Source organism: Crinia signifera, chromosome 4 (assembly GCF_055691185.1).
Source record: "Crinia signifera chromosome 4, ASM5569118v1, whole genome shotgun sequence".
NCBI classification, from domain to species: Eukaryota; Metazoa; Chordata; class Amphibia; order Anura; family Myobatrachidae; genus Crinia; species Crinia signifera.
Genome location: NC_139220.1, coordinates 220,547,819 through 220,565,703, shown reverse-complemented (window position 1 = coordinate 220,565,703; position 17,885 = coordinate 220,547,819). Strand labels below are relative to the sequence as shown.

The following is a 17,885-nucleotide window of genomic DNA, read 5'->3' as shown; positions in this document are numbered from 1 at the left end:
ACAGAAGCATCACACACACAAACATGTACAGTAGTGCAAAAAGTGAACATCGTTTGGCAAGGAAAAGTATATACATAACAAATATATTAAGAACATGACACCAATTATGTTCCAATCTATGATAATCATAGTGGTAATAAACAACCATAAATTATATAAAGTAGTGCAATACGACCTTAAATGGAGGGGCCCCACTAGTGACTATCCCTGTGCTATACCATGTGGTAAGTCTAACAATCTTGTACACATAGATGGTGACAACTTTATTATATAAAAGGTAGCCATATGGCAAAAAAACTTTTCAATCTATCTTCTACATCTCTCAAACATTCCAAGGTCATTTTTTTTTTTAAACCCTGAGCTTCCAATTTACCATAGGCCATATTATAAATAGAAAACAATAAAAATCTGTTTGACCAAAGTATCATAAGTATTATGGTAATTTGTTTTTTATTTTCATTTTAGTACGTACTAAAATGTAATGTGCACTATACTGTATACCACAGGTCTTCTACCTGTGGCCCTCCAGATGTTGTGGAACTACATGTCCCAGCATGCCCTGAGGTTTTTTGGCATGCTCTTATAGGAAAAAATGTGGCAATGCATGTTGGAACATGTAGTTTCACAACATCTGGAGGGCCACAGGTTGAAGACCCATGCTGTATACTATTGTAAAGCACAATGGAATCTGCTGCGCTATATAAGAAACTGTAAATAAATAAATAAATATGGGAATGAAAAAAAAAAATCTATAAAAAGCAAGAAAAAAAAAGTTATAAATCACTTAGAGCTAGAAATAACCAACAACATTTTTAAATACAAATACAATTTGACTGTAAAGGCAAAGGATATACTGTATGCAAGACAAAGCTATTAATGTCACCTTCATGCTGGGGCAGATTTATTAATCCTGGTGAAGTGATAAAACACCAGCCAATCAGCTCCTGACTGTAAGCTAAAGGGGCCCATACACCAGCAGGGCGATCCTCTGATCAACCGACCCACTGGAAGTGGAGGGTGAGAGAGTGTAAACTTGCCCCAGGTGACTCCTCACAGCCACTTCCATATTGGCTCTACTGTGTGCGGCAAATTACTACCTTGTCCCTGGTTACGAAAATCCTTACTTCGGCCTTGAATATAGTGTTTATATTTTTCCAATTACCTTTTTATTTTGGTTTTTATCACCACCATTAAAATGTTTTCTTTCACTCTGCTAACTTGTACAATATATAATTTACTAAACAAATCTAATTTAATATGGTATTACTCATTACAGCTTAAGCCATGATCTGAAATATTGGATAAAAAGGATCCTATCCTCTAAAAAACAGCTTTTTAAAATGAATTATTGTAAATGATTTAACAAAAAGAAGAAGTGCAATGCAAATATAGGACAATAAATGGCCAAGTAAATGCGGTAGTTGTATGCATTACATAGAAAAATAATCATATTTCATTGAGTTTGAAACAATATAACTTATATGGTATACCATCTATTATTTTGGCAATAACAGATTTTGTAATCACAACTTTTCTCCTACTTATGTGGGCCCATTAATATTAAAATACTATAATGCACCAATAATTGACAATCAAATTTAAAAGGGATCAATGTGACCTGAAATATTTAGTATCTAAACAAGCAAAAAAGGAAAAGCCTTTTGACCACCATTGTCATAGTAAATCTCTATACCATGTGTTTTTGGCAAGAGTACAGAGATTTATGACCACATAGTAGATGTGCGTTTTTATGAGGTCATCTTTCATGGATAGAACAGTGTGTAGATAAAGAATGGCAACATTTGATTGCGTGTCAAATAATCCCAGCTTAAAGTGGCACAGTTTACCATTCATTCATGACTGCTCACATACACAATTAGTTCATTCAAGGTCTGTTAGATGCCTGTCTAAATACTTTGTGGCATCAAAAACAAAATTATATCCGTGGAATGTTCCTGTATCCAACTTCAGCACACTTAGCAAAAAATACCATTACTTGGATAAAATTAGCAAATCTATTTATATACTGCTAAAAGGATTTAATCTAAATTTATGATTTATCCAATAATAAAACTAACCCAGCTACTATTGTAGTGGTTTCCAAACTTTATTGAATCTTGGCACCCTAGAGCAGTTGCTCCCAACCTTTTTTCTCTCTGGTACCCCTTAATTTAATTTATAAGGACCCACTCATTTCAAATTGAAGTATCCACATTACTTATGAGTAGAGTGTAAATGAGCGGTATGCATGTCCTTATATTACATAGTAGCAGAGGAGAGGTGTGCAGTCAGGAATCGGGTCCCTCTGTCTGTGGCTGGCTGCTAATGCCTGCATGATTAATACCCTTGCTTCCTCCACACGTGTCATCACGTGGGGCAGGGGATCACTGAGGTCTGAGGGCAGCTTGCTCCCAGTGGATTGCTGGTCTGGCAAATAGTAGGTGCTGCAAACTGACCTAGAAGTGACACAACTTGGTTCATCTCCACGGCAACAGGAGACTATTTCTGCCATGGAGACTTCTGCCAATATTTCAAGTTCCCCCAACCGGTCTGCGGTGTACCCAAATGGGTACATATACCCCAGGTTAGGAAACACTGCCCTAGAGTATCTAAAGAAATTTTCCGGGCTCCCCAAAGCAAAAAGGGTACTTGTTTCCTAGCAGGGTGCCCAGTACGCTTTTAGCGTACTGGGCTATTCTCCGTAGTGAAATCGTATCGGATCGCACAGCGTGTACGGTGCCGTGCAATGCGATGTCCATATTAAGTGCACAGGAGTGCTTATACAATGAAATATCACATGGGATCGGAAGGCACCATAGACAGGGTGCGATCTGATACGATATTTCATTGTAGAAGCACCCATGAGATGTGATGGGTGCTTACTATGAGATGTGATGGGTGCTTACCATTTTTTTGCGTCGCCTCCACTATCGATGCCACCCCAATGCAGGTGGAACGTGTCCTCCGACCTTTTTATACCCCCACTATCCATGTCGGCATGGAGTTGATCTTATAAAGTGTGGCGAGTGTAGCGAGCCGCCGAAGTGTGGCGTGCCCCGCGGATTACTTTACATGTATTTCGCGTCCCCTCGCTACGCTTCGGGCTCGGTGGCTCGCCACACTTTATAAGATCAACTCAATGCAGACGTGGATAGTGGGGATATGAAAAGGTCGGAGGACACATTCCGCCGCTGCTCGCCACGCTTCGGGGTGGTTTGGATAGTGGTGGTGTTTTAGGAACACATTCACACCTGCAATATCATACAGCTGACAGTAATGACGACATGTGTTAATGAATAACTGTAATTTAGTTAAATTATTAGATAGCATAATGAATTAAATCACATTAATTACAATAAATAATGATAATAATAACAATCAACTGAAAACATTACAACATTAATTACTAAAAAAATCATGAAAGCAAACATATTAAAAAACAGTCAATCATCTTTAGGGAGGAGTGTAAGTGCTCGCAGTATGCGATCAAATAAATTATCACATCCCAATGTCTTTCTCCACAAACTCCTGCAAATAGGATTGGAGCTGGTGGCGTACTTTGCCTCTTTGGCGCTTATTGCACCATTTGAATGCGCCCCAAAGTCTCTCCACATTCTGGGTATGAACCCCTGTGGCCGGGTCAATGAAATTAAACCCATGGTTTACTTGGGCATGCTGATAACCTGCAAGTTCCAGCTGTTCAGTGCTGTACGCCCTCCAGCACTCCGTATAAATAGTGGTGCCTGGCTCAATATTGTCAATTATAGCCGCCATCAAAGTGGTGGCATCACGTCTGGGCACCATGGTGAAGAAACACTGTCCAGTTTCCCGACAAATTCCCCCCCAAATCCTGTGGTAACGTATGGCAGACATTGCTCTTAGGCTTGACAAACAAGCTCTCATCAACCTCCACGATGTGCCCTGGACCGCCAATATGCCGCTGTGGCTGCGCCATGAGGTCCATGGTGCAAGCCTCCCGCATCTATCTGTTATACAGGACCGCTATCTTCTTTGATATCTCCAGCTGTTACTGACAGTAGTCGATGGATGTGAGCTTCTTGGTTCCTGGGCCCAGGAATAGATGATGCGCACCAAGGTGACAAAGGATAAGCCGCACCCTGGAAACCAGTGGGCTGCTCTGAGGCTCACCTTGAGACGGCAAGCTTTCACATGGCACCGCCACAAACTCCTTTACTGACAGCAGCATAGCGTGCCCATTAGCGCAATTCTGCATCAGTGGAAGGAGATCATGCTGCTGGAAGAAGTGGATAGCCTCCTCTTCCTCGGTCTGAGGCAAGCTGAACATGTTGATAGATACAGCCATTTCTGATACTTGCAATACTTCACCAGCAGCTCTGAGGGATGCTTCCAATACGGTCAGAAAATCACCTCATAATGATTCTGAGGGGATCTGACAGGGAGCGGGAACGGTACTGAAATCGCATCGCACGCCACTATAACGTGACATGCAATGCGATTTCAATATGGTAGCGTACGTAAGGAAACTGGGCGCCCTGCTAGGAGGCAAGTACCGCCAAAAGTTTATCATTGATAAATTGACCCCATGTGTATAGGACTTTAATCTTACAGTAGTACTTCAGGGCTATATTTTTTAAACCTTCTCTAAAGCCATAAACCACAAAAGAAACCATATACAAGTCTCCAGATATCATTATTTCTCTTTATTTTATTTTACTGGGTTGGAGGATCTTAAGAACACTTATTATTTATACTTTATAATCTTTATTCCATATTTCAGAAAACGTTGTGCACTGTATTTTTAGTAGACCGACAACTACATTTATTTTTTGGTATATATTATTCAGTGATCTGTGACAGTCTACCTGAAAAATGTTGCAATCTATATATTACTGTAATTAAACTCATTTTATTCCATGTGCAAACCGAACAGATTTCAAATTATTCAAACATTGCTAATTAGAATACAATGCAGTACATTTTGTATAATTTTGGCATGGGTTATTTGCTTCCTACCTTGTCCAGGTAACCTCACTGGGTAAGTCCCTAATTGGGTATGTCTGGGGCATGATACACACCCCAAAACCAGAGCAGCCAAACCACCGCAAGAATCACACTAGTGGAGCAAGTGAAGTGTTAAAAGACTTAGATAATAGCAGCCACTACATGTGTTAGGTGTTTTAAAGAGGTGAAAGATAATGGTGAAAAATGAGTGATAAAATAAGTATTTTATTGTGATGCCCTGAAGTAGCATTTTAAGACTGCACAATCACATCCTATAAATTTATGTAGTACTAGTTAAAAGGCCATCAAAATGGCAGCTTAGCCCTATATGATCCTACCTCCAATCTTTGTTTTCTCAGCTCCCTCTGTCAATATCCAGCAAGTTTGTAACATATCACTTTGTTTTCACTTTCTGTGATGGAGTAATTTGGTCCATCGAGTGGCCTCTAGTGGTCACTGGCAGTACTTCACCTCAAAAAGGTGAGAAGGATTTAGCCTTTTATATAGTGATGCCAGTTATGGGGTGATTTTATGAGGTTTGGAGCCCCCTGAATTGGAGTGCCTGGGCTGCTTCAGGGCATCAAAATAACATTTATTTTAGCACCCCTACTTATATAACATACACTTATTGTAATTTTGTCTATAATATTATAGGTGGTTATTCAACATGTACCGATATTTACTGCCATAGTAGGAAATATCAGTGCTTTGACAATGTCACATTTATATTTAACCTATTCAATCTAACAGACTGTCCGAAAAACCGTGGATCAGCGAAAAACTTGCCGATCCACGTATTTGTCGTAAACGGCACAGATGCAACAAATTTGTGACAGTGTGACAATGCAGAGTCCACTTTTAACAATGTAAAGTCTCATGTAGAGCAGGCAGAATGTTGCTTGTATCACCACATGATAGTGCTTGTTCACATTTCAGCCTTCATTTAATTCAGTTTATCAGACTAATGTAAACATTTAAAGCTTGCTCGTAATATGGTAGTCATACTGCATGAATTGACATTTGCAAACCTTCATATATTAAAGTATATTATCCTGAAAAAAGCGTATTCACTTCTAGGTTTGCTGTCCAGAAGGTCTATAAAACCGGTTTCCATGACAAATCTTATAAAGAACCGCATGCGACTAATGAGAATTAAGATAAACAGTGAATATTTTCTCATTTTCATTTTGCACAGAATATAACGAATAACATAAAAAAGGATACAAAAATGAAATCATCCATATAACGTTTTTTCAGGTTGTCCACTATGGAGTCCTCCGAGATTTTGGTCAATAATACCATATCATCTACTCCACTGTGCTTTACATTGTGGCTTTGCCAGTGGTATCTGTAGTGCCCTTTGCTGCCCTGTAAAGCAAAAAAAAACAGGAATCAATAACAGCAGAACACTCAATGTAACCACATCCATAAAATTCATGCCAAGTCTTGTTCTAATGAAGTCTTTTCACTGTATAGCTTATTCATTTGATACACATTAATGGACAATAATATGGTAGAAATTCTCGGTAACCTTACAAAATAATGCTTTTTTAAATATTTGTCTTAATTACATATACAAAAAAAAAAGTTGAATACATTATTTATTTATTACTAGCAGCTTCACTCATGTGAATGTCTATTATTGCTCAGCGGAACGAATGGGGCATAAAAAAAAAAAGTTAAGCTTTTTGCCTGTTTTCTAAGTAATCTGTCTAGAATGCTTAAAACTTAAGCACATTCGCTCTGTGTTTACCCTCAGTCGCTATCGAGGGCTCAGATCTTGTGAGCATGCACTCTTAATCTAGTCAGATTGCTTAGCAAGCGAGTGCAAATCGCAACTTGTGTACAGAATCAGCGATCGAGATTTACTATTTAAAAAGTAACCTTTTTATTTGCTTAGCACAAATCTCAATCTGTATGCCCCTTCACACAGCACAAATAGCAAAGCTTCTGGTTTTTCCTTTATTGTTCCTCTCCCTGATGTCATATTAAGATAATGCATACCTCAGTTTCTTTCTAGGGCACGCTTAGGGTGGCCAATCCCGGGATCGGCGGGATCCCAGGATTTGGCCCCCAAAACGCCGGGAATTCAGTCTAATGCCGGGAAGCGTCTGAGCGTGTACTCAGCAGATGCCCAGCTTCTCCCGTCCCGGGCAGCACGGCTCTGCGCAGCGTGACGACGTCAGAGGTCACGCTGCGTAGGCCGCACAGGCTGCCTGCCTCCCTCCTGTCTCCGGACCAGCCCGCACACCTGCCCGCTTACCCACCAGCGGACCACCCCGGCTCGCCCACCCAACCGGCCGCACTACGCATCTATAAGTAAATATGCGGGGCGGCCGAGGTGGGTTTTTTATATTAGGGAAGCCTAATCCCGGGATATACTCTGCTATTTGAATCCAATATCACCCGATTCCAGCAGATTGGGCAGCAAAATAGAGTGAAATGGGCCCAAATGTGGCATGTGGATGGACTGCACATAAAATTATTTGTATGTGCAGTCATTAGTGGCACATCGTGGATGCTTTCGACCACCTGCGATGTATCACATCCGATACCATCTGTAGGCGTGTGCCAGCAGTGCCACACCGCTGGCATACACATCTACAAAGCGTGGAAGTGCTGGGCAGGAGAGGCGCTTTCCACCGCTCTGCATCACTGGCAGCCAGGAATTTAAAACAAACCCATGCATAGAATCAGCGGCCACCCACTCTTAAATAGTCTTTTTTAATTCTCCTGCCCCCCGCCTGCAGCTCCCCAGGAGATACATGCAATAAACAAATTGCACATCAAGTGCCAAATAGTATTTTAGTGCTCCCGGGGTGCAGCTGGGGGGGGGGGGGGGGGGGGGCCTCAAGAGACTAGTGCATGGGGGCCTTTACAGTTAATTTTATTAGATGTAAAGATTTTTTCCAACTTATTAGATACATGGATAATACCTGTCTAAGCATCATTATGCATATATCTATACTCAATGCTAGGTATAGGCTAAACATAGTGACATTCCTCTCTATACTCAATATTAACGGATATCACCTCTCTATCCCAAGTCAGTCACGAGCTGGAATGGGAAAGAGACATTGGTCTACCCCCAGATAAATCTTGCTGGGAAGTAGTATGGGAGGGAATTACAAAAAACTCAAATTCTACTCATATTAAAAGATACTTCCTATAAGCTTCTCTACTATACCCCTGATAACTTATCCATATAATGTTTCCTTCCTATACCCCATTATATTGGTGGAATTGTGGTCAAAGAGGCACCCTCTTGCATATTTGGTGGACTTACCCACTAATAGTTCCTTTCAGGCATTCGGCTCTCCCTTGACCCATGGGTATTCCTATTACCCCGTCCCTTTCGGGACTTCGATACCTCTTTAAACAAATTGTTCTCTCATATATTAGCCACTGCAAAGACAGTAATTCCCAGAAACTGGAAATCCCCTACCACCACGTCTATTACAGCTTTGAACAACTCAATTTGGTTTTTAGCAAATATGGAAAAGATCACATACTATCTGCATGACTGCCCTCACAAATCTGAATTTATATGGGATCCTTGGCTTCGTGCCAGGAATAGCCATTCTACGTAGAGTTCTTGGTACTCTTTACTTAGAAGGGCGCCCATCTTGGCCATCTCGGGCATTGAATGCACTAAAAAAAAAAATCGGGTGCGATGCGACCGACGAGATGCCCGAGATTTCCCATAGGGAACAATGTTAAATGTCTCAATTGACCCGATTTTCCTGTTCAATGCCTCAATTGACCCAATTTTTCCATAGGAAACAATGTTAAATGGGCCACAGAGGCCAAATAGGCACCCTGAAGTGTATAATGGCCACCCGAATTGTTAACGCCACCCCACGATCAACCCGAAGCGTGGCGAGCGCAGCGAGCCCGCGAGGGGCGGCGGTACGCGTCCTACGACCTTTTCATACCCCCACTATCCACGTCAGCGTGGAGTTGAGAATAGAAAGTGTGGCGAGCGCAGCGAGCCACCGAGCCCGAAGCGTGGCGAGCGGACGCGGATACCTTCACAGGTATCCGCGTCCCCTCGCGGGCTTCACAGCTATCCGCGGGGCTCGCCACACTTTCTATTCTCAACTCCACGCCGACGTGGATAGTGGGGGTATGAAAAGGTCGTAGGACGCGTACCGCCGCCCCTCGCGGGCTCGCTGCGCTCGCCACGCTTCGGGTTGACGTTGATCGTGGGGTGGCGTTAACAATTCGGGTGGCCATTATACACTTCAGGGTGCCTATTTGGCCTCTGTGGCCCATTTAACATTGTTTCCTATGGAAAAATCGGGTCAATTGAGGCATTGAACAGGAAAATTGGGTCAATTGAGACATTTAACATTGTTCCCTATGGGAAATCGCGGGCATCTCGTCGGTCGCATCGCACCCGATTTTTTAGTGCATTCAATGCCCGAGATTTTTTACTAACGATGCCCACTATCAAAATCACGGGCGCCGTTCTAAGTAAAGAGTACCGAGTTCTTTTAAACAGCTATGATCATTTAAATTTCCTTTCTCCTTTTCCTATCCTCTGCCTTTTTATTATTTTCCAATTTAATTTTATTGATATGTAAGAGTAATACATTTAATGTTCCATCATGACTGACTATTTTTTCTCTGTTCACGCTTTTTGATAAAATAAAGAGTTTAAAATAAAAATAAAAATTGACATTCCAGAAGCGGACACCAGAAAGGACATGACATTGGGTTGTCAGTCAAACTGTCAACAATGGTGACAGAACATTTTAGTGTTAGGCTGCAATTAGTGTTGAATTGCGCTGAAAAAGCTATGTTAACATTCGCAATATCGACATGTCAATATAACGCCCATATCGACATTAAAACATTTTGAACCACATTTTGCTACAATCAGTTTATAATCTCTGAAGAGGACACTGTTATTGGCATGCAATGGTGTAGTGTACATCATCTTTGTGCTAAGAGATCTTGCTAAGAGATCTTACTATCACCTGGTGAGACAGGTGATCTGGGTTTTGTTTCTATATGCCAAAAACGTGTTTCATCCACTTAAGATATTTGGTATACTCTAAATTGAACCCGAATGACTATTAACGGATTGATCATCAATATAATTAACAAGCTGTTTAATGTGACATTACAAAGAAAACAATTACATGAATACATCAAGCATTCAGAAGGATGATATACTGTACAAGGCGTTGTCGATCATTAGAAAGCCTAAACACACACATCAAATTCATTAAGAGTTTGAAGTTGTAGGCATTCCGATCACAGTTTGAAGTTGTAGGCATTCCGATCACAGTAAAAAGTATATCTAAGATGAAGTTAAAATGATAACAAATGCATATACCCTCTAAATACACTAAAAGGACAGTATAGCGACTCTTATCTGCTGTGGCCAAAACGCTTTTAAGCATTGTTTAATGCTAGCATACAAGTAAACATATTGTTGCCAATGACTATGTACCTGGAACTGCACTTTATGCCAGAAGCATTTGGTTCTGTGAATGTATTTTGAGTAAAGAATGCACCCAGGACTGCCATTAGAATGGTCAGGCCCAGTATGAAGGAAAATGCATCTTCTCCCAAAGGTCGGTGGACACAGAAGCGTAGTGTAAAAACGGACAGAAAGATTTTATCATTAGTCATCATTAGTGTAATACAAGAAGAAAAAAAAGGTAAATCCGTATTATACATTTTACAGCAACATATTTCCCTTATTAGCGATTTTCATTAGCACTACCAAAAAATAAAATAGTGGGCGTCACCCTGCTACCCACGTCTTAATTAGTAACTCTATCAATTATGGTGGCATTCTAATAATTTGATAAAGCTACAGATGGGCGCTCCAGTTTAATTATGGTCACCCTGTATATGTGCCAGGGCCTGACAACCACCAGTTTTCCTTGCAGTGAATAGCTTCTGATTCACAGACAGAGTTCAGTAGTTTGGGCCTGTTAATTTGAGTATTGCAAGCATCATTTGTTGTGGTCAAAATAAGGGACAGGGTCAAGCCTTTAAATATTTGTACCTGATAAGGTCTCTTTTCCATTACTGTACAACTGCTTATATTGTTACCTACCTGGCTGCTGCAACGACCAGTGGCGCCGCTGATGGCTGCCTAGGTGCTGTGCAGCTCGTTGGGCATGTGTTCCTTGTGTCTATATCCCCAGGGTACTTCTAGCATATACCCAGTATGTGTTTGCATATCTGTCACTGTTTAACTGTACCTAACTGGCTGTTGCACAGCAATCCAAGTCAAATTCTTAGTATGCGCAAGTATACCTGGCCAATAAAGAGGATTCTGATGCTGTACTGCTAAATGAATCATATTCCTTATACTAGAAGCAATCCTCAGTGTAACGTTATAGGAGGGGAATTCAATTGCGCACATTGGGGCTGTACTCAAATGTTTGCTCACCTCCGACATTGGCTCAAATAGCCTTTTGAATAACAGATAGTAAAATGGATTCTTGAAAACTTTTTCAAAGCATCCAGTATGATGTAAGAATTCCCTTTTCACAGTACATATTTAGTATATTTATTACACTCATGAGAACCACATTTCTTAAGTGAAAAAAAAATTAAAAAAAGCAGCCAGTGATTGATATTAGAGTTCAAAGAAAGTAACACCACATAATACAGAGAAACAAAGACATGCGGCAAGCAGAAGTGAGGAGAGAAGGCAAAAGGAGGACAAAACTATAACACTGAAACATTTAGATTGAGCAAACGCACACTAATTACAGTGTTCACATGATACAACACAATGCATCATGAAATCATTCCACTCCATTAATTAGGGCTCATTCAGATGAGTAATTTGTGTTGGCCGGTCACGTTGTCGACTGAACAAAAGCAGCAGACAAACAAAAGGATCTAATGCTGCTGACATAAAGAGCTTGGCCTTTGTTGAATTACGTGTGTTGTGCACATAGGCAGCAATGTTAACTGCAGTATAGACATGAAAACAAAACAAAATAAGGACGCATAATTGTATCACTTTTGGAACCAAGCTTAAAAAACAGAATGGAAACACCACATTATTATGATTGGCCAGAAGACTTCTACCTGGCTGCAGAGTTTTTGAAGTTGGTACTCACACCAAGCCCCGGAAGACTGTATTTTGCCAGGATTGTGCTACTGTGGCCTCTAATTACTTTTCAGTAAATACTGCCATGTAGCAATGGGTTTCCATTATAGCATAAGGGTTACCTTTACGTTTCTTGCCATGTGAAGTTTCAGCATTTGCATTTAAGAGTGTTTCCACATTAAAGAACCCCTGTAACAAAGGGCTTTGTTATCAGAAAATATATATATATACACTGTAGGTACCACCTACTATGAAGTAACACCTGCATGCATACATGTATGTACATATGTATGGTGAACATAAAAGATTGAAAATATGTGCTGTATCCAGATTTTCATTGAAAAAATGATAGGCTTCTATGGTAGCTAAAAAAAAATGCTGAATTTTCCAAGTGCATTCTGGGCATGCCCCTGGTAACCAATGCCATATTCAGATGGCATTAGCTATTGTAGGCTATGAGCAAAATCATCCCAGGAGACTGCCAATGGCAGCCTGTACAATTATGTAGTCTGATGAATGCACATGCGCAGAAGCACATCCGGGTCCCACACCAAGTAAAGTGACTACTTTAGTTATGACTACAAGCAAATAGTGAAAACATGCTAGAAAGACACAAGTTATCTCAATGATCACTTTGAATACTTTCCAAGACATATAGGAAATTGAACGATACCATGGAATATGAAATGTCAACATGATGGGATACTACACAGCGTAGACTTGCAAGCATGTATTAGATAAACAACAAACTCCAAACGCTTCAAAGAGAAATGTAAAAAGCAAGTATAAGGACTTGCTTCCCTACTTCTGGCCCACAGGAGCCAAGCCGGGGACAGAATACCCGGCTGACTGAGTATACAATACTTGACTGATTGGGCGCTATCAGATCAGCTAAGTGATTGACTGAAGTCCCCGGTATAATGTATATTTAGCTGTATTAATAACTTGCAGATATATGTAAAGAGATGAGGAAACAGATTACAGTATGAGTTTGTGTGATAAAGGCACTAATATGTGTCAGCCCACTGACTGACACTGAGTAGCAGGTTTGACTGGCTATGTACACAGCTAAGGTGGCCAATGCCAGGATCTTCATGATCCTGGGATTTCAGCCTAAAATCATTGGGATTTGAATCCTGGGATTCAACTGCGCATTTGGTTATTTAATTATTGGCAGCGATAAGCAGCAGGAGGACGGAGTCAGCCACTAAGGAACATACAAAGGAGGGAGAGCTAGATAAAGAAAGAGGATGCTGCGGCTTGCCATAGCCACCTCCGAGTCCATTCTGAATTCCGGGATAGAAAAAAAATGGCCCAGGACTGGCATCCCTATACACAACATTTCCAAACTGTGCTTCTATGTTATTTACACTTACTATTGCCTGTATTTATTGTAGGTACACATGTTACAAATTTACTGAGCATCATATACATGTGAATGATTCTATAGTTACATGAATCGACCAAGGGGATTCAATTAGCCCCAGTAAATTGATGCAGCAGGGCAAATCAATAAGCCTGAAGGCAGCAGGCTGTAGTTAACTAGGATTTTATTAAGAGCCTGAGAAGACAAAAAAATAATAATAAAGGTACCCATACACGGTCCGTTCATCGGATCCGTTGGGTACTATGATAGTACACATCGAATCGCATCGCATGCCTTGTGCATGCAATGCGATGAACAGCCAGTACAAAAAGTACGTGCAGCACATACTTTTTGTACCGTACGATGAGATGCGCGGGAGCGAGCATCTCATAGTACAGAACGGACGGTCCGGGAACGGACCGTCTATGGCCAACTTGACCCTAATAGCTGGTTTGCAGATGGCACAAGTGTATTGAACCAGTGGCGTAAGTTCGTTCTAGGCACCCGGAGGCAAGATCAATGTTGGTGCCCACACACACACACACACACACACACACACACTTTGTTATATGCTACGGTGCCACTGACATTAGCATGTATTCATGGTTTAAAAAAAGGCACTCTGAGACAATCTCTTATCCAAAATTAGCATGTACTTATAGCATGTTGTCTATTATTTTTGGGACAGGTCTTTAAGTGCATTGTCCTGAGGATGGGCAGCTGTCCCAAAAGTGTTAGACGACATGCTCTGAATACACGCTAGTTTCGAATAATGAAAAGAGATTGACCCTCTGAGGTGACTTCTTTAAACCGGGCGCCGGACAACTCACCGACAGTCATTACTCCGACGTCGGAATCCTGACTGCTCCCTTGTGGGGGTCCACGACTCCCCTAGAGGGAGAATAAAATAGGTGGCGAGCGCAGCTCGCCACCGTGCCCGCAGTGTGGCGAGCACAGCGAGCCCGCAAGGGGCTTCATTGCGCTCCCCCCGCTGTGCAATCGGGATTCCGAAGTCGGGATAATGACTGTCGGAATCCCGACTGTCGGTGTGTTATACCACACCCCTTTAAACCGTGAATACATTTTATATTCACAGTAACAGCAGCAGCACCACTCGACCCAAGAGAACAGTGTCATCTATTCCCTCCCAGATCCACGGAGTTCGTCAGCAGCCGACTTCCCTCCCCACAGAGAGATCGGAGCCCTGCAGCAGACAATTTCCTCCACAACCCTGTCTACACCACTGTAGCGGCTGCCTTCATTCCCCCTGTCTCTAGTAACACAGAGCCGCAGCAGACATGCCTATTCTACAGTTATTGACAACCCAGCTCGTTATTCTGGGCAGTTCACGGAGCAGAAGCACCAATCATGCTCCAGGCGCAAACACATGATTTTAATGGGGGTTATTACGGAAAGGGTCAGGCTGCTTGATGGGGGGGGGGGTTAGGGTTAGCGGAGCAGAGGGAAAGGGTTAGGGTGCCATCAGAGCCCCTGGTGGGAATGCCCGGGTCAGTCTTCTGACCGTGCTGGTATCCCAAGCACAGGGATGCCGTATGTATCCCTTCCATACACAAACACAGGTACTTATGTACTAGCACAGCCCCCATCGCATCGCAGACCATAAGGCATGCGATGGTATGCGATGTTACGCGATGGCAGCCGATGTTATACAATTTTAAATTGTATACCATCGCATTGTATGCCATTCTATCGCATTTACAATGGTATGCGATTTAAAATTGTATAAGCACCCTAATGTTAAAAGTGCTTCGGGCACTATATTAAATCAACTCCACGCCGACGTGGATAGTGGGGGTATGAAAAAGGTTGCCTCGCTTCGGGTTGGCTTTCATCGTGGTGGTGCATATAACATTGTGAGCCCCCATTAAGGGGCTTATACAATTTAAAATCGCATCGCTGTGCATCGGGTGTATGCCATGCGATGACATGCGATGCAATTATATGTTGTGCGACCTAATATCGTGGGCGCCGTGATAATACACAAGTACCCAAACACATTATATACACAGTGGCCACCACTCTAAGGATAACTTAATAATATCACAGCATGTCGCCTACTGTAGTTTGTAAATATACACACAAACCCAAACAGTAGCATATGCACACAATATACTTACAATAACATGCATACAGTAGCATATGGAGACACAAACACACAGTCAGTGGCATGCATGCATGCCATACATACATCAAGTGCACACACTCCTATCCATACACACACAACATACACAGCATGCATACATACAGAAGATAAACACACACAACATACTTAAGAAAAATAATAATCTGCAGCATACCATATACGCACACAGTAGCATACAGACATTGTATACACAGCATATACATACCTCTTTCACATAAAAATACAGCTCAACTACTATAATTTATATATTGTAAGCTCACCCAGCCAGCATAAACACGCCCCTACACCACCAGCCGCCAGGCCCTGACATGCTACAAATACCCTGCAGTTCGTTAGGAGACATTAACTACCTCCGACCAGCCCAGCTCTGTCGCCAAGCCCCATGGGATGGGAAATGCCTGAGAGGAGCTTGCATGCTACAGCTCCCTCAGACATCCCAGCCAGCATGGCTCAAATATTCGCGTCCCCGGTGCTCCGCGTTCAAATGTGGCAATGGATCAGTGGGAAGTGGGACCGGAGACCTGTGTTCGCGTATGCGGCGGGTCCAGGAACCTGTGTGCGCATATTGGACGACCTCTTCTTCATGTCAGCAGTAGAGGACGACAATGGAGTCAGTGCCCCCTTAAGCCAGGAGCCCGGCGGCAAATGACTCCATTGCCTCCCAGAGTTTCGCCACTGTATTGAACGATAGGTCTGGGAACTTACCTTGAATTCTATGGTTTAACACCATAATTTACCAGGCATTCTAACTGAATAGCCCTGGGCATTAAAGCCAAAGACTGCCACCCTTTTTTCACATGAGGAAAATTGCAACACCTATTTGAATTCCCCCCAAGATGCTAACTTTGGTTTAGTTAATTCGCCCAGGGAACAGGTGAAACGGTTCTATACAAAAAATAGGCAAAGTCACTTTATAATTGGTAATAATTGGCCTAAAGTTAAACAAAAGTAATGTTCACTTCAATACCGTTTAATTCCTTGAAACAATTGAATAGATATCTCTTGTGGCAAATTCTAAGCAAAAACTTGTCCTATAGCAATTGTAATGCTTTGATAGCACTACTATTCTCATCTTACTACTTGTAAAAAACAAAAAATAAAATTACAACTTTACAGATTTGACCAGCATTTGAACATCAGTCAAAATGTAGTACAGAATGCAAAGAGGCAAGTTCATAATTTACCTCCAGTTATGGGCATGGAATGTTCAGACTAGCACACATGTGGGGCAGATGTCAGCATTCTGGTACGCAGCTCAACAGACTGGTGATGTGGCCTGTTGTCATTTTCAATGCTTTTTTAAGACGTTTTACCAAAAAGGAAGAAAAATGCTATAGTAATTCCACTCTGCAACACACTTCCTATTTTAACAGCAGTTTCCTGCATTGTGCAGATCAGGAATTTATGGAATTCTCAGCACCAAGTGGAACTTTCAAATAATGCACAAACCTTCTGCCCACAATCTGATATAGATTGAAAACTTCATCCTTATTATAGTGCAAAGAACTAGTGCTGTTAGACATTTATACTGTAGGTTGTAACAGTTGCCACATCACTGAAAACTGTAACTACAGTATAGGAATCATAAGCTATTACATTTTCATTCATGAAGTGTTCATTTGCACTAACTGCAATATGGTATATGCATTGGTATATATATTTGTACAGTAGGTATAACTGCAGGGCAATTAAAATAAAAAGTGGACATGGGTTATGTGTGTGGTCTAGACTTATTAAAAAAAAAAATTAATAAGACCTTTTTTGATTTTAGAAATGATCATGTCCTATTGCAGTTACATCCGTTACATTTAAATTTATTATTTACAGCAGACAAGGATGAGTCTTGTTCACACTTTTATTCACCATTGGTAGTTAGGTTTATCACAAATATTGTATCTGAGAGTTACATCCGTTACTTTGAAATTGCCCTGCATTGTAAAAAAAATGTAAGTTTGGAGTATGGCGACACCTAAAAATGGTCTACATACTCTAGGTCAGGGGTAGCCAACTCCAGTCCTCGAGTGCTACCAACAGTTCATGTTTTCCAGTTCCTCGCAGGTACACTCATTACTGCCTAACACATTTTAATAGATCCACAGGTGGAGCTAAATACTTACTTCACTTCTGATTCTGTGAGGAGACATGGAAAACGTTAATTGTTGGTAGCTCTCGAGGAATGGAGTTTCCTTGCTCTAGGTTGACATTGACAGAAGGTTGACACAAGCAATAAAAATAGACATTAACATGGTCGACACATGAACAGGTTGGCATGAGTGTTTCATTAT

At 41.5% G+C, this 17,885-nt stretch overlaps 1 protein-coding gene across 1 annotated transcript in view; it reads right to left on the bottom strand.

Annotated features, from left to right (window-relative positions):
- MYO1E (myosin IE) overlaps positions 1-17,885 on the bottom strand; it is a 160,244-nt gene that overhangs the window by 80,060 nt on the left and 62,299 nt on the right. Inside the window, exon 2 of the mRNA XM_083183808.1 lies at positions 6,208-6,351. Within this exon, the coding sequence (XP_083039934.1) occupies positions 6,208-6,351 (144 nt within the window). The remainder of the gene's footprint in view (positions 1-6,207; positions 6,352-17,885) is intronic.